A 16,688-nucleotide genomic window follows, 5' to 3' on the forward strand; every position below is an offset into this window, starting at 1 on the left:
TGAAGGATGGACTGTAACTCATTGCAGGGACAAGGAGTGGCAAATGGGGAGAGAGGGCGGAGCAGATGAGAGGCTAGAGTGCGGGCTTTCAGCCCGCAAAAAGCCATTATCCTCCTTTGAACCCGAAACGTCCATTGTCAAAGCATCTCCTACTCCTCATCACGCATCGCGTCTCAGAGCACTAATCTATATGGCAATCTGAATCTGTCTTTAGCTTGTCTTTAGCTTGATTGCGCTTTCTCGCGTCTCAGCTTTCCAGGCCAGCTGGCAGATCTGTCGATGTCGCCTGGCCGAGACCTGGCTCTTTCGTGCTTCTCGGAGAGGAAAGCATCAACGTATCAAGGCTAGGTCAACGAGCATATGGTTGCCTGTCTTGTCCGGCCAGCCCTTTGTCACAGCCCCTGCTCGTAAACGTACGTCCTGGGCGTCATCGTGTGCGATCACGCGATCGGCGTGTACGGCCAGAACCAGGCCAGCCAACAGCTTGGCTTCTGTCAAAATCAGGTCCGCGAGCTGCTGCTCGGGTCGCTGAGAACTGTCAGTCTGAGTAGCACCGATCATTGTTAGCGGACCCGGATGCCACTGGGTGGCAAATTCCATTTGGCCCGCGTTCACCGCACGCGTTTCCATGCACACTAGTCTTTAACTGTGACCTCGGTCCATATTCTCTGATCATCACCAATGGGTGCAATACTTCACATGACATACGGTATCGAATGGTACTAGGTGCATGCTCGCGGGAGCTCGAATGCAGGGACGAGCGCGAGTCGGCGTCGCTGATACAAGTGATCATCCTCTCGGCCTCTTCCGCCTCCTCTGCCTGCTTGTGCTTCTGCTTCGCGCACCATGCTTTGGTCACGCCTGCCACAAGCGACTGGCGTGTCGCGCTCCATCCACTCAAAACATCCGCGCCTTGTACAGGCTTGATCAGGTTGGTGAGGGCGTGAAGTGCCTCTGCGACGTACTGAGCCTCGATCTGCTGGATGTTGTGGGCTGTCTTGTCTCCCTCGCTCATCAGGGTGTTGCATTCTGTGTTCAGTTTCATGGCGTCCCACTCACATTGCTGTAGAGTGCTGAGCGTGGCGTCCAACCTCCTCGCAGAGTAGATGTCGCCGGTCACGCTGTACACCATGTCTTTGATGTAATCCAGGAGCCCTTGAACTGTTCCCAACTCCGTCCTGGATGGGTTTATGACGCTCTCTGGACTGTGGGGGTACTCAGACAGCGCTCGTACTGCTTCGACGAGCATGTCTCGGGTCCTAACGTGCGCTTCATGACCTCTCGTTCCTGTGATCACGGCTAGGACGTTGGAGTCCAGGTCAATGCGAGTGAATGTCGACAAGAGTATTGGGGGCGGCAGAGCTGAGTTCTCATACTCACCTTGCTTTGGGAGCTCGGGATACGTGCACGGGTGTGGATGTCGAAGATCGTCGAGGCGTTGCCCAAGCTTATGGCGCGCGCGGCTGCTTGTTGTTGTGAGTACGCAGTATATGACCGGGTCTTTGACAATATCACACCACAAACACCCGGAGGCCTCCATCAGACTTAGTAGTTTGACGGCCGCCACAATCGATGTACACCGTAGCTGTCTACTAGTGCGACTCATGCGCTGTTGAACCTTGCCACCTTGTGGCGATTTGCCTTCCGATATTTGCAGTCACCAGTTCCAGCCGCTTTCAAACAGCCCGAACGTTTTGATTATATCGAATCTTGCGCCTGAGCCTGTCCGTGCATCCGCGCGTCAGCCTCGATACTGGGAGACAGGCTCGACAAGACCGCCACACTTCGACTCGACGAGCGCGACTGATTTAATGCACCATATTCGCCACCCGGCTTTGCTCCCGTTTTGTCTTTGCCGTTACGGCATGGCTCTAGCTGTGTCAACTTTACCTCGCGCAACGCGTCGGCCATCAACTTCTCCTCCTATACCTCTCGCACCCCGCCCTCTCTCGCTTCTGTACATAAGCCTTTCGACGCGTAGGGCCTTCCTTCCTCCGCATCCATCTTCTTCACTCGCGGACTATGGTGATGGAGCTCTTCTACGCTGAGAGTGGCTCGCCGGTGCGACCGGAATTTCAAGCGCGGCGCGGCGTGACGGCGGACATGAGGGCCGAATATGCGGCGGGACTGAGGTCCAGTCAAGGCGAGGGAAGTAGCAGTAGGACTCAGTCCAAGCCTAAGCCCGGATCTGGGAATGGTGCCAGATTGCCGGGCCAATCGCGAGATGCTCTCAGCAAGCTGGTACCTCTTCACCCCAGCGTCAACGGACGATCGACGGCTCCCGCCGGGAGGGCGACCGCGTCACCATACTTCAGTGGCTCCAGTACCATAGTCCCTCCCAAGCGGTTCACCGGCATCCCCTCATCCTTGCACCGCTCTAGCAACGATACTGGTCCCTCTTCTGCCCAACCGACCAACAAGGCGAACGCGTCCGGCTCGGGCAGCAGCGGCCAGTCATCCCGCTCACAACGTCCTCCCCCACTCACTTTCGGACGCTCTTCCACTCCGGACCCTTCCCCACCGCTCACTTCTCCCACTCCCTCCACCCCTGCCACTCCCGAATCTAACATCGCCTTCGCCAAAAGGATGCAGCTCACGGGTGATGATGAGGATGATGACGACCTCATCCAAGTGTTCGAAAGGCGGCCGGACCCTGACTCGCCCATCGCAGCGCATAGAGGCTCTACGCCGATCAGGCAGAAAGTCAGCAAGCGTCTGATCGGCGGGTACGATCTGGAGCCCGAGAATCAGCGGGGAGGCGGGAAAGCCGGCAAGAAGAAAGATGGGGACGGCGCCTCGAGCGCTGCTGGCAAAGGCGAGACCAAGGCGGGCAGGGGAGGGACGGGCAAAGCTGTGCCGCAGAAAAGAGCACCGCTGGAGACGGCGGCGGGTTTCAAGCGGTCGAAACGTAGAGTAAGCTCGCCAGTGGAGGCGGACGACGAGGAAGACTTGGAAGATGTCATCGTGGCGACACCAGAGAAGGCCGCGCCGAAGCGGCGTGCAGCTGCGAAAGCCAAACCGGGAACGTCGAAGACCGTGCTAGAAGTTCTCGATGACGACCCGGTAGCGCTCATCCTCAAGCCTCAACCTAGGAAGGGCAAGGATAAGGCTGCTCCGGCGGTTGTCAAGACAAAAGCTCGGACCAAAGAGGACGAGCACTCGGCGTTGTTCTCAGCATTCGCGACAGCTGTGCCGGAGTCCCCGCGGAGGAAGCGGAAAGGGAAGGTTGATGAGTCGGATGAGTTGGCTGGAGGGTTGTTTAGCGCGTTGGCCATGGACAAGGAGAATGGGAGGAGTATCGCTAAGGCCAAGGAGGCGGCTATGTACGTCATATCCTGAACGCAGACGGGAAGTGGGGTGGTAGCTGACTCGCACAGTGAGAGGCTGGAAAGCTCGACGGCGGCTTTCAAGGCCGGCTCTGTACTGTCGACGCCCACCAAGGCCAGGATGCGCGCGGACAAGGAAACGAGGGAGTACTGTCCGGTAAGTTTCGCGTTCTCTCCCAACTAGTTGGACGCAGCTGACAGATCAGTACTGCAGCGGCGATATGCCAGTCGATGCTGATCAAGAGTTCTGGAATCTCGGCGCCGTCCTTCGTTCCATCTCAGAGACCCCGAAGAAGCCCAAATACCCTTTCAATCGCAAAATCGAACTCACCAAGCGGCTCGACTTTTGCGCCTGGCATGAGGCTCTCACAAAGATCATTCCGGCCGGCTTGGATTCGGGATATCCAGAGCATCTGGACTTTCTCGATCTGCCAAGGCGCCTGGAGACGGAGGAGATACGCACGGCACTAGAGGGGTTGGCGGAGTTCCCGCTGAGGAGCGCCAAGTTCACGGAATTTGGACAACTGATCGATGCCAAGGGTCGGACGTGGTGGAAGACTGCGCAGCTCAAGCAGCCGGCGGTGGTGCAAAAGCAGCATGTTGGGTAGTGAGTTGTTCTTGCTCGTTACTTGTTGACATTGCGCTGATCAGGCAGCTACGGCGAGATCGGCCGAGCCATCATTTCGTATCATATCAAGACCCTCCTCGCATGGGGTCACTACCCAAACCTCATTCCCAGACCCGGCGAAATCTCGTCCGTCGACCCAATGACCCCCGACGAGTACATCGAGCACATCCTCATCCCGGAAGCTGGCGTCCTGCTCATCAAGCAAGACCTCGATGGAGAAGAGCTGGAGCCAGGGGAGGAGAGAGGTGATGTCAGGAAAAAGGCGGAGGGGGTGTGGGCGCAGAGCAGGGAATATGGGATGTGGAAGTTCAAGGACTCGGAGAAGAGTCAAGTGGTGCAGAGGGACGCGGAGGTGATGATTGAGGGGATGAAGAAGGAGATCGGCGCTGCTCGAGCGGCCAATCGATCGCAAGGGGCGGCGCGGAAGAAGCGGCGGAGGGAGATTGAGGAGAAAGTCGGCGGGGGGAAGAGGTCGGCGAATCGCACGCCTGATCCCATCGTTATCGACGATTCGGACGACTCGGAATTGTCGGACGCGCCGGATGAGCCCGAGTCTCTATTGTCCTCCCAGGCGTCCCACACCCCGTCTTTCCAACTCTTATCCTCCAAGAAGGGTCAATATCGGAACACCTCGGTCAAGAGCTCGCCAGCTTCGTCCTCACGCGGCGGTCGTTCCAGCGGGGCCAGCAGCTCCGCCTTATACCCAGGTTCTACCCATACACGCTGGAGCGGCAGTGGTCCCGAAGACGATGACAGCGACGGTGGCCCCGAAGAAGGTGACAGCGGAGATCCTCTCGACGTCATTGGAAGTGACAATGACCCAGAGGCGTCGCAGCAGTCATTGCCCAAACCTTCTGCTCGGTCGCCGACGTTCAAGGGCGGGGCCCGGCCGAAGTTCGACAGGGTGGAGAGCGAAAGCTGGGACGTGGAGAGCTGGGACGGCGGGGATCTCGACGGCCTGCCGGGTATGGATTGAGCAAGATGCCAGGAAAGGGTGAGCGTGTATGCTGTGCATGGGCGAGGCGAGATGGGATGAGGAGCTGTCGAGGCTGGATCGTATTTTCACTGGCACATATCGAGGTAGTATCATTTGTTGTACAGGTAGATATCATGTCAAGCTGGGGGACTCGACGGCACGACCTCTACCATACCATGTAGCTGTTAGACTGTGCATCGGCCCCCCCAAGCACCTCAGCTGCAATGTCAACAGACCTTGTCTGACGCAGCCTATAATTACCGCTTTGGGTAATTCCTCGTGGAAAAGATTTTGCCGACTTCCCGTGCGTCCAACGGGTCGGAACGGGTACTCTGCTGCTCGTAAACAGTCGTTGCTCCTCCTCTCTACCATCTACACCTCATACCACATACATCTCACGCGCAGACTATACGGGCATCGCCCTAGACCGTTCAGTCGCGCCCGGAATCTGCCCCTCCCAGGAGAAATCGAAGGGGGCAATCCGATCCAGACACCCGGGAGCGTTTAGCTACGCTCCCCGGTGCACCTCCCCTCTGCTGGGACCATGTCGGTATCCATCACCCATAATGGTGCAGATGCGTCGTCATCAGGTCTCCACGCAGGCTCGGCGCAATGGCAGCCACCCGTACCGTCCATGGCGGCCTTGCCGGTCGATATGAGCAAGACGGAGCCCAAGCCGGCGTATTACAAGCTGCAATTCGGAGACGATTATACGGGATTCAGCTATTATGTGCGGACTTTGGGTATTGTCATTGGGCGGAAATGCGTACGTCTCTATCTTGGGGAAGAGATGCTGCATTTGAAGGTAATGTTTGAGCTGATTGAACCAGGAAAAGCCCATTCAGGTGCCTCCCCCGGATATCACCTCGCCGCAGGTTCCCGCGAGACCACCACTTGATGCGGACGAGAGCATGGCGGAAGGTGCTGGAGGGATGCTGGATCCGGCTCAGTTGGGGGACATGCTGTCAGCGGAAGAATTGGGGGACATTCCGCTCGACCTATTCCCAGGCGTATCTTTACCGGAGAATAGCGGTCTCGATACGCCGTCCGTTACCGGACAAGCTCCCTCGGTCTCGCCAAGTCTACCACCTCTTGACGGACTTGTATCGCCGGGGGGCGTTATGGAGATCGGTCAGCCCGTCTTCGGCGTACCGCAGCAGGCGATCGGCGGCGCAGAGATGAGCCTCGCGGACATGCAGCAGGTCCTCACGGCCGAGCACCCCTCATTCTACGCCAACGGGCTCCCGGATGGAGAATACAACCTCGACCACGATCTGGATGTTGCGAGCGATGCTGCCATGATCCACTTTATGCTCAGCGGATCGGACGCCCCTCCTCCACCCCCACCCCCTCCCAGATCCGCCTCATCGGTCGAACACGTCGATGTCGATCTCGGACCGCTCAAGTCTGTCTCGCGGAACCACGCCAAGATTGACTTTCGGCCGGAGTTGGGTCATTTCTGCCTGGAGATTCAAGGGCGGAATGGTGCGTGGGTTGATGACCGGTATTACGTGAAGGGATCTGCTGTGCCTCTGTACCAAGGGTATGTCCATCCGATCCCCTAGAAGGTCAGAACTGACTTGTAGCTCTGTCATCCAGATCGCTACTCGCATCTTCTCCTTCATCCTCCCACCGACCCCTGGTGGCTCTCCTGGCACTCCACACGTCCTTGATGCCTCCTTCGACTCCAACAGCCCCCTCGACGATGTCCCGTACCCATACAATCTCCCCGCAAGCCAAGTCGGCTACCAGGAATTCTTTGGCGAATCCGCCACCAGTACACCTGGTGCCGGACCGGGACCTACCACCATCTCGCAAGTCCCACAGCCGTTCAACGCGTTCACGGCGCAGGACGGGCAAGGTCTGGGGCTGGGCATGGAATATGACTGGAGTCAGGACAAGCGGAAGGGGCGGCATCACTGGACAGAGGAATGGAGCAGCGAGGACAGCGAAGATAGCTGGGACAGCTGGGACGAGAGCGATGAAGTGGAAGAGAGGAAAATACATCGTCGTGGAAGACGTGAGCGGGGAGCCGACGAGGGGGAATCGGAGCTGTCCAGTCTTGAGGACGGATCCGATGAGGATGAGGATGATGAGATGGAGGAGGAAGACGGGGAGGAAGAGGTGGACGCCGAGTCCGAACCAGAAGTCGTTAAGGACGAGCCGATGCCGGAGGTGGTCCAGCAGAAGAAGCGCGGTCGGCCAAAGGCACCCAGTGTCACGCAGCCGCCAGCACCTCCACCTCAGCCTCAAACTCAACCCCAACCGGTCCCGGTCCCGATCGTTGTCAAGGACGAGGAAGAGCCAATCCCTTCGCCCGCACCCATCCGCATAGGCAAGGGCCCGGCGAAGAGCGGCAAGCTGCCGGCCAAGAGCGTCAAGGCTGTCAAGGCACTCAAGGCGCAGGTGGTCAAGAAGAAGATGAGCAGTGGGGAGGATGTGGTCATGGCGGAGCAGAGTGGAAGTGCGGAGGACGGCGCTGAAGCGAAGAAGGCAAAGAAGGTTAAGGCGGAAAAAGCGGAAAAGGTGGACAAGCCCGAGCCAACTGTCGAGGCGAAGCTACCGGAGTTTGGGCCAAAGGAGAAGCCAAAGCCTCCGCCAAAGAAGCCGGCGCCGAAAAAGGTCAAACCGGCTCCAAACCCAGCTGCTCCGCCAAGACCCCCTCCGGTTCCCGGTGTACTCATACCGGGTCTCTCCGTCCAGCAAACACCTCCACCGCCTCGACCTCCTGCCACGCTGGCCGCTGCTATGGCGGCGTCTGCTCCCCCACCTCGGCCACCTCCCGCACCCGCGCCTACACCTGCACCTGCACCTGCGCCCGTAGTGAGACCCCCGCTTCCACTCCCACCACCCGCACCGAGGCCTCCTCCCGTCCGAGCAGTCCCACCCGTCCCGGTTGCCCCAGCTGTCCGTCCTCCAGTTGCGGTACCTATCCGCCCACCGCCTCCTCCGCCTATCATCAGACCACCTCCGCCACCTGCTCCAGTCGCCATCCCGCCTACTCCACCTCGGCCCGTCCCCGTCCAGGCCATCTCGGCGCAGAGCACCGCCGCTTCCTCACCCGGTGGTACTCCGGAACCGCAGAAACCCTTCTTCCTCACCGAGCTCATCGAGACTCCCGGTCGACCGGGTCACATCATCGTCAATGTGCCCATTCCTCCTTCTGGCGCGGGACCTCGTCCGCCTCCCGGACCTCTCATCGGTCTCGATGGCGAGGAGTTTATCGGGCCACCGCCTATCAAGCCTACCGCCACCTTCGCCATCATCATCTACTCTGCGCTCGCCAATCTACCGCGGGGACGAGGGACGCTCGGGGAGGTGTGCAACTGGATCGCGGGCGAGTGGGAGTGGTTCCGTCTGAACGTGGATACGGGATGGCAGAACTCTATCCGGCACAACTTGTCGCTCAACAAGGCGTTCCTCAAGGTTCCGCGGATCCCGGAGGACGATCCCGAGTCAAAAGGGTCGGTGTGGATCATTGATCCCAAGGAGGGGCCGATCTTTGAGGAGAAGCAGCGGAAGGAGGCGCAGAAGAGTGAGGGCAAGACGAGGACGGCGGAGATGAGGGCGGTGAGGGAGCGTCAGAAAATTGACGAGAGGTCACGGATGCAGAAAGAGGGGCTTATCCCAACGCCGTCTGCCGCACCGGCGGCGGCTTCCACACCGGCTCTTCAACCTCGCCCGGCTCCCGCTCGAGTGGCGGTACCCACCGTCAGACCGACACCTCGTCCGCCCGCTGCTCCGCCGGTACCGAAAGGTCCGGTCCTACCCAAGGGCAAAGTCACCGTCTCGTTCGATACAATCACTCCTGCTATGCGGACCGACTCGCTCATCCAGACCATGGACTCGAATGGGAACCCCTTACCCTTCGTGTGTAACGCAACGGCACTTGTGCTGGAGCGGTCGGCTTTCGGACATCTCACGCCCGACATCATCGAGAAGCTCCACATGCTCGGTGCGCACACGGCGGTCGAGGTGCTGCTTTCTTGGGTCAATAACAAGAACAAGCAGCAGCTGGCGAAAGCGGCTCAGGCCAAGGCTGCACAAGCCTCGGCGTCGTCCTCGGCCGCGTCGGCTCGTCCGGTCATAAGGCCGAGTATGGCTGCAAAGCAGGCTCGTCCGCCTGCTCGTCCACCTGCAGCTACTCCAGCTGCTCGCCCTCCTGTACATCCTGCCCCCGCACGCCCTCCTCTTGCGTCGAACGCTTCGGCCTCGTCGTCTACCTCAGCTACGCAGACTGCACCAGCTGCTCGCCCTCCAGCTCCTGCGTCCGCAGCGAGGCCGCCAGCTGCCGCTGGTGCGCCAGCCAAAGTTGCCCCCGTCCTCGGTCCCGCACCACCCGGAGCGACCATGACAAAGATCATCACCCTCATCGCTAGCGTCGCCGCCAATAAGGGGGACGTCAAGACGGTCGGACAGCACGCTGTCGCTCTCTTGCGGTATATCAAGCAGGTCGGCGCAGCCATCGATCTCAAGGCGGCAGAGCGGATCTGGGCGACGGGGATCGTCCCGCCGTTGAACAAGCCGGCGGGAGGGGCGGTAGGCAATGGTGTAAGGCCTGGGATGAACGGCGCGAATGGCATGGTACGGAAGCCGGGAATGCCTGGCGCGCAAGGTCAGACGTTGGCGCCGAAAGGACAGCTCAGACCGCCCGCGCCTGCTTCGTCTGCTGGGACGAGAACACCTACTCCCACGGCGCGGACGGTCGGGCTGCCGTCTCCACAGCCACAACCAGTCGTCCGACCACCACCTCCGGCGGCTGCGGCGGTGATGAATGGCGGCGGCGTAGTAGGGGCGGGAGGGATGCCGGGACTGAAGCGGAAGTTGGAGGACAGTCAGGGGAGCGCGCAGAACCCTATCAATCTGACTCCGGGGGCAGGGATAGCGTCGGAAGCGAAGAGGCCGAAGTTGGAGGCTGGGGGATCTTGAGCAGAGAGGGTACAGCGCGGAGTGGAGAGGGGATTTGTAGAGACGTAGACCTAGACGTAGCCGTAGCAGTTCGGACATTGTAGATCTGTAGCTTGGTATCTGAGATTGGGTGGAGGGGATCGAAGGAGAGGGGGAAGAGTTGTAATCTGCATAGCTGTAGATAGATCTTAAGTAGCTATCTCGGCGGACAACAAATTGGCCTACAGACTAACGATACTCACTACGGCCACCACTGACATCTCAGAGAGATCTGATCTGCGAGTATGTGCCGCGTAAAACTGCTCAATCCCTCAAGTCTGTTTTCGCTGATGGGGGTATGCGCCAAGGTCACCTCTGCCGATGCATACCCTCGAGAGCTACAAACGAAATCCAACAGCGGCCCATATATACAATCACCCCTAATCTCACCCAACACGGCAGACTCAAATCAGTCCTCAGCTCCCCTTTAACAGACGCCAATAATGGCGCTTTTCCGCTTGGTGCAGGGAGGATCAGATCATGTATTTGAAGGTGTAGTGTCTGACAGTCAGCAACGCTCATAGCATATACGCACTTGTCACCCAATGCGCGCGCCTCTTCAGGTGTGTAGACGGGTCGCTCCTCCTCGGGGAGGGCGAGGATGGCGGCCTTGCGCTTGTTCGCCCGGCGGAGGAGGAAGGCGTACGTCGGCACGGTGACGAGACCTAGCGCGCAGAATCCCAGATTGACAGCGTGGCCAGTGATGTATCGCGGAGCGGAGTCGGCCGTATCTGTCTATCAGCTGGGTTATCTTTGTGGGAACAGCCGACTCACAAATGTTGGACGAGACGATGGCGATAAAGTTTCCAACACCGATTTGGGTGGCTACTCCTACACCACGTTTGGTCTGGCCTGCGAGATTGTTACTGAGCCACGAGACTACATTGGGCAAGCCGGCGTAGGCTCCGGACTACCATGTCAGCTTGGTCTGACCCCGAGGATAGCAGAGAATACGTACTGCTGCAAGGAACAGCGCAAAGTATTTGACGCCGTACGGTGCCGGTGTGACTGACGATTAGCTCGAACTCTGCGGAAGAGCTTGATCTAATGGCTTACTCTCGATGATAAATCCGATACCGATCAGAACGAGGTTGATCATCATGTACAACCCGCGCGAGCGGTGACGGTCCGCCCTGCCCGTTAGCGCCACACCACAGCGCGGACTTACAAGATACCGCAGATAATGACCCAAGCGCAGGCGACTGCGTACACCGGGATAGTCAAAAGCTGGACTTGGGGTCGGGTGTATGTGCCGAAACCTAACCGTCAGAGGGGTCACTTTGCTGAAGACAGAGGAACGTACTGTTGATCTGCACTGTCAGCCCTTGTCAAAGCACGGAGCTGAAGAAGAACTTACGATGGTAGGCATGAACAGAGCGACCGAGTACTATCGATCAGCCTCGCTCATCTAGCACTACTCACAAGTGCCACATCAATAGCAAAGTAGTTCAAGAGACAAAGAGGGATCTGCCAGTCCGACAAGGCATCCTTGATGAATCTGAATCAGCGCCAGTCTCAGACTCAACTCACTTGAACGTAACGTGGTCGGCCTCTCCGTATTTCCCCTGGTCGCTGCTCCTGACCCAGATAGTCCAAGCCTTCTCGTCCTCTGTCAAAAATTTGGCAGTCTCCGGGTAGTCGACAATGATAAAGTATGCGAAGAAGCCAGCCACGACGGTCAAGAGGCCTTCCCTGGCTGTCAGTGAGAAGCTAGTCCGATACGAACAGTATAAAGATCCAGCGCCATCCTGAGTAGCCTCTAACTCCGTCCATAAATCCGATACCGTACGCGAGGAGACCCGAGAAGGAGCCGGCGATGGTAGCGGATGCGAAGAAGATGGAAACGCGAGTTTGATATAGATGTCGGGGATACCACAGGGAGAGGTAAAAGATGACTCCAGGGTAAAGACCTGCTTCGGCGATACCGAGGAGCAGGCGAACAGCGACCAGGCCAGCCCAGTTCTGCACAACTGGTCGTCAGTGCGGTCAGAGGCACACACTTACGGCCCATACAGGTCATGACGATACCCCAGCAGACAGTGATGAAGGCGAGCCCTGAGAGCGGTCAGCAAGATCTAGGACGCGAGATTCACCGAGACTCACATGTCCGAGGTGTGAGCTTCTTTAAGGCCAGATTGGCAGGTACCTCGAAGAGACCGTAGGAGATGAAGTACACAGACAAGCTGATGGCATACATGTTTCCAGTCATCTGGAGGTCGGCCTCGAGACCTTGAAGTCTGGCGTTACCGATGTTCCCTCGGTCCATGAAGGACAAGAGGTAAAGGAACTGGCCGTCAGCGTCCCAGGCAGATTTTGGACTGCGATCAGAGCCATTTTGTCGCGAGGATCTGCCCGGATGCGAAGACCACGCAAGACTCACAGAGAGGATAGGCAGAATCCTTAGGTCAATCTTCCTATACAGCTTCTTCTCTTCTGCCTCGGTGTAAACGCGCGACGGCTTGACCGGCTCATGGCGATGCGGAGCATGCTCGATCTTTTGGTGCTCCTCTTTGGGCTCCGAGTTGTGGGATCGGTTGGAGTCTACGCGACGGACAGACATGGCTGCAGCGTGTGTCGTGAGCTCGTGAGAAGGTAAGGTGAGGTATGAACGAGAAATCAGGCCAGTGACTCGTGAGAGGAAGTGAGGGGCATGCGGGGTCTACCTTTCTACGCTAGTGGTGAACCTCTCGGGGATGTCGGGCCTACACCGCACTCTACTCCACCCCACACCGGCTAGGTTATACCCATGTCGATCTTCGGACAATCCGCAAAGTCGGAGGAGGGGGGAACGCCCAAGCCCAAAGCTAGCTTGGATTTCTATCTTTGTCTCTTCCGCTGCAATTGCCGCATTTGCCGAGCTCTGAAGTCAGCTGCACCGGCGCCGGGTCCGTCGCAGATGGCCGACGAGTGGAGCAGCATTCCTCAGGCCTCAGGCACGACAATCAGGTACCGGCCGGAGCTGGATATGCCGGCACAGAAAATCGGTAACGCCAGCGGCCAGCATGTAACGCCCGATGTCACTGCAGACTTCTTGCAGAATACAGTCGCGTAATGTTGGGGCAGGATCAGCGTATGGGATCGCCTCCCGAGCTGGAACCGACATACTCGGCGCATGATCCGATGCCCAAACATACCGTATCCCTTTAGATCCCCTCTAGATATTGAAAAGATCCTGTCAAACCCTATCTATCCCTATCTCCCGTCCATGGAATTTTTCGCCTTCTCATCCCCCAGCCCCAGCCCCAATCCATACCCGACCTCTTTTTCTGGTACACCTCGTTCGAGCGATCTGGGGTCCGAGGAAGGCGGGACTGGCTGATACGCTGTGGCCTTGGATTCTTCGCTTTTGGCATAGACGTAGAGACCTGAGCCGGCGGTTATGAGGAAGATCGAGATGATGCGGCCGCTTTGCCATCAGCGGGAGTTGTCAATGCACATAAAGCTGAACGTGCCGAGACAACACATCGCCAAACAGGTAGACTGCAAAAAATGTCTGGAGGACACCGCGGACCGCTGAGGAGATCACTGCAAGGTCAGCTTTAGCTCCGGCACAGGACACGCAACTGACTATGTGTGACTGGCGATGTGACTTTGATAGACAGCATAGCCGCAAGACTGATCAAGAAGCCAAAGAAGCCCTTTTGTGTCAGCTATGCACTCTGCTGATCATCCGAACTGCACTCACTGTGATGGAAGCACCGATGATGAAGGTCTTGGCCTCGAAGCCCTGGAAGATCCGTACTGTCCCCGGGAGCTCTCCAGAGAGAACGATGAGTGGTAGCAGAAACACCGTAGAGAGGATGTTATTGTAGTACGAAAGTGCCATAGGTGAGTTATTCACAACTGCCTCGAGCCATGTCAGCTATATCTTGCTTTGTAGGTAGAGCGTAACTCACCAAGCCACGCTTGATCAATACGGCGTGTCCAGCGCTAGCCACGCTTGACAGAGCGCCAAACATGATGCCGAGGTTGGCGTGTCCGCTGCTTGATACGGCCGCGCTTGCTTTGGACGATGCGTGATTGGGATCGAATAAAACCCCAGAGAAGAAGCCGACGGTGACTACAGAGGCGGCAGCGATGGTCAATCTTGACGGATGTTGCTGCGGAGTCAGCAGAGCTCGTGCTAGGTTACAGTCACGTGCTGGAAGCTCACGTTCAAGGCGAACATGCTGATGACGATGGTGGCAGGGAGGACCATGCCTCGGGCGACTTGATGGAAGGATGCATCGACCTGACAATCAGTACCGAGCGAGCTTTCAATCGTGTGGCATCACCCACGTATTGCAGGCAGTAGTTGTTGAAGCTAGAGTCCTGTCAGCGGGCCGTCAAATCATCACTGAGATGTGCTCACCAGAGGCCAAGCACATTCACAAGCGTGAGCGGAACCAAAGCCTTCGCTATCTTCATGTCGAATCTTGCGAGTCAGCCGACTGCTCTTTGTCTCAAAACCCAAGTTCAACGCTTTGACCTACTTGGGTGTTTTGAACGGTCCGACCTTGTTCTCCAGCCACAAGAGACCCACTGCTACTGCTGACTGACAGAAGAGCAGGAACACTGGCAAGGGATTGGAGCTCAACACACCTTCAAGGTCAGCTCCGCTCGGGCCACCTCCCGCATCCGTGAAATATTCGTGTCTACTTACGCTTGTTCAGCATCGTCATGCTGATAGCCACAAACATGTAGAATCCAATCACTCCCAGCTGAGCATATCAGCCGATCACTCATGTAGCCAGGTTGGACAGCCTGGCTCACCACAGCGAGCTGTGAGGGCGCCTCGGCCTGGGGGGAAGGCATTTTCGGGGCGGGAGAGGGTCGAGGAGTTGGCTCTGCTTAGGCGCGGGTCGCGTGGTCCGCTGATCAGTAAGAGCTGGGTGAGCGGAGCTTCTGAATCCCACGATGCGGCGGGGTGGTGTCAGCAAAGGTGAGCAGCAATGGGCAGAGGTGAGGATGGCATGGTCGCAACTTTGGCTCGGCGCGTTAGGAAACGCGTTCCTGCATTCCTCATGCACGGACTGCTAGCTAAACAGGGGGGATCGATTGAACTTGTACCTTTGGCGGGGTTGTTGAGCCCACCGCGTAATTCCTTTGCTCCGCTTCTCTTTCTCTTTCCCCTTGTACCAGGGGTACATGCTGATCCCTCTATGAACGATATATAGTAACGAAAAGTCGGCACGAAGTCCGCAGGTTCGGATATCACGAAGGAAAATCAGCTGAAAAGGTGCGAGCTGGCGAGCTAGATCAGATGGACAGCGCTGATTTCGCAGTGTCCTCGGACCTGGCTCGAATAATACCCCACTCCTCATTCGCTATCTCATACCTGGACCTAGCGCGCCATGACGAGCTACTCCTCGCACCCTGGCCGCGAAGAGGGCGAGATCAGCAGCTCTTCGGCAAGAGCTGGGCAGTCAACGGACACGCGGTCCAATCCATGGAGTCCTCCGTCCGGCCAGTCGCAACACAAGCTACCGGCCAAGCCTGTATCCGAGAAGAAAGCGGAGGATAGGGTCTCCATTCGCTTGCCCGACTCGGCCAAAACAGATTCGGCGGAACAAATGTCAAAAACCGGTCGCGCCGGGGGTTCCAAAACCCAATCATTTGCTTCATCCTCTCAATCCCTCGCCTCGAATATACCGCGAGTGTGGGAATCCGACACGGGCTTCCAAGATGATCCACGCGGTTCAGCTGGTACGCGGGGTCAGAGCGGTACAGGCGCTCGGACACCACCCCAAAACCGTCCGGTCGAGTCTTGGCGGCCGGGCGATGGGCCTCACAGCTCTGCCGGGACGTACGAGGGAGATCGCTGCAGGGACAGGCGAGACGACCATGTAGATCACAGAGATCATCGTACGGGCGCGCGCGGGAGTCATGCCGACGACTCTGGAGGAGACCCTCATCGCGGTCTCAGGCGAGAAGAGCCGTACGGGCGGTCAGGGTTGCGCGGCGGTGGGTCGAACCACCAGGGATCATATCGGTCAAGGGACGAATATGTGCCGTCACGACAATCGCCATCCCCACCACGTCGGAGCCTGGGATATCGGAACGGCGGTCCGGCTTCCCCGCTGTCGTTCCTGTATGATTCAAAACCCTCTCGATCCAGTCGCAGCCCACGGCAAAACCAGCGAGACGGAAGACGCGATTCGTATGCGCCGCATCGGGATTGGGGACGCTCTCCCTATGGTCATGACGGGTATCGGGGGAGAGATAACAGAGCGGAAGGCTACCTGAATTACGAAGACGAGGGCGAACCTTCCCCTCGGCGCTCGCAGGGAGATGGCAGAAAACAGGACCGGTCAGATCGGGGAGACGAACGGAGAGATGGAGGCCGAGATCTACGGAGGGTCTCAGAACGAGATGACCGTCGGGACAGGGAGAGGAGTAGGGATAGGGACAGGGAGCGGGACAGGGGCAGGGACAAGGATAGGGCAGAGGACAAGCGGAGGGCTGAAGTCGGACGCGGGTCAGACCGGTACCCCGACCCCCTCGCCATGAACGGGTCGGGCGTTCAAGAACCTCGCCGCCTATCGTCCACATCCCGCTACGTTCCGGAACCGAGGGCATCTTCGACTACTCGATCTGCCCGCCCGGCATCCCCGCCTCTCCGCAAAGAGGAGGGTGAGCTTGCCGAGTCCCTATCTCCCCGGCCGTCTCTCCTAGCTCCGGAGCCACCAAAAAAGCTCAAGCGGCACACGCATACCGGACGTCGGGAGACCGACGCCTCCTCTCATACTCCCCGCCACAATCCAACCCGGGATCCACCCCCACCGCCTCCGGAGGACCGACCGCCTACACCTCCTCTGCCTCCACGGACCCC

The 16,688-nt window shown here is 58.3% G+C and overlaps 4 protein-coding genes across 4 annotated transcripts; 1 reads left to right on the forward strand and 3 right to left on the reverse strand.

The window, feature by feature from the left end:
* Positions 1-330: 330 nt before the first annotated feature.
* On the reverse strand, positions 331-1,249 carry MKK02DRAFT_30220 (uncharacterized protein; the record flags this gene model as incomplete). The annotated part of the gene is made up of 2 exons (XM_053088000.1): positions 331-635; positions 709-1,249. The coding sequence occupies 2 exons, from the start codon at positions 1,247-1,249 to the stop codon at positions 331-333; spliced, it is 846 nt and encodes a 281-aa protein (XP_052942173.1).
* A 773-nt stretch (positions 1,250-2,022) lies between these two features.
* MKK02DRAFT_40701 (uncharacterized protein) lies at positions 2,023-9,859 on the forward strand (the record flags this gene model as incomplete). The annotated part of the gene is made up of 7 exons (XM_053091222.1): positions 2,023-3,323; positions 3,378-3,483; positions 3,533-3,933; positions 3,982-4,919; positions 5,533-5,696; positions 5,761-6,473; positions 6,517-9,859. 7 exons carry the CDS (start codon positions 2,023-2,025, stop codon positions 9,857-9,859), a joined length of 6,966 nt encoding a protein of 2,321 aa, XP_052942174.1.
* Positions 9,860-10,350: 491 nt separating this feature from the next.
* MKK02DRAFT_35342 (MFS general substrate transporter) lies at positions 10,351-12,437 on the reverse strand (the record flags this gene model as incomplete). Its single annotated transcript, XM_053089152.1, has 13 exons — positions 10,351-10,378; positions 10,413-10,608; positions 10,652-10,787; positions 10,836-10,885; positions 10,934-11,010; positions 11,046-11,136; positions 11,231-11,264; positions 11,300-11,375; positions 11,408-11,569; positions 11,604-11,847; positions 11,882-11,932; positions 11,981-12,164; positions 12,258-12,437. The coding sequence occupies 13 exons, from the start codon at positions 12,435-12,437 to the stop codon at positions 10,351-10,353; spliced, it is 1,509 nt and encodes a 502-aa protein (XP_052942175.1).
* Positions 12,438-13,069: 632 nt separating this feature from the next.
* On the reverse strand, positions 13,070-14,671 carry MKK02DRAFT_40703 (uncharacterized protein; the record flags this gene model as incomplete). The annotated part of the gene is made up of 11 exons (XM_053091223.1): positions 13,070-13,283; positions 13,339-13,402; positions 13,446-13,515; positions 13,563-13,724; positions 13,774-13,977; positions 14,031-14,108; positions 14,156-14,180; positions 14,229-14,291; positions 14,350-14,458; positions 14,520-14,577; positions 14,630-14,671. The coding sequence occupies 11 exons, from the start codon at positions 14,669-14,671 to the stop codon at positions 13,070-13,072; spliced, it is 1,089 nt and encodes a 362-aa protein (XP_052942176.1).
* Positions 14,672-16,688: the final 2,017 nt, after the last annotated feature.

This window comes from Dioszegia hungarica (assembly GCF_025882075.1).
Source record: "Dioszegia hungarica strain PDD-24b-2 chromosome Unknown MKK02contig_25, whole genome shotgun sequence".
Classification (NCBI taxonomy): domain Eukaryota; kingdom Fungi; phylum Basidiomycota; class Tremellomycetes; order Tremellales; family Bulleribasidiaceae; genus Dioszegia; species Dioszegia hungarica.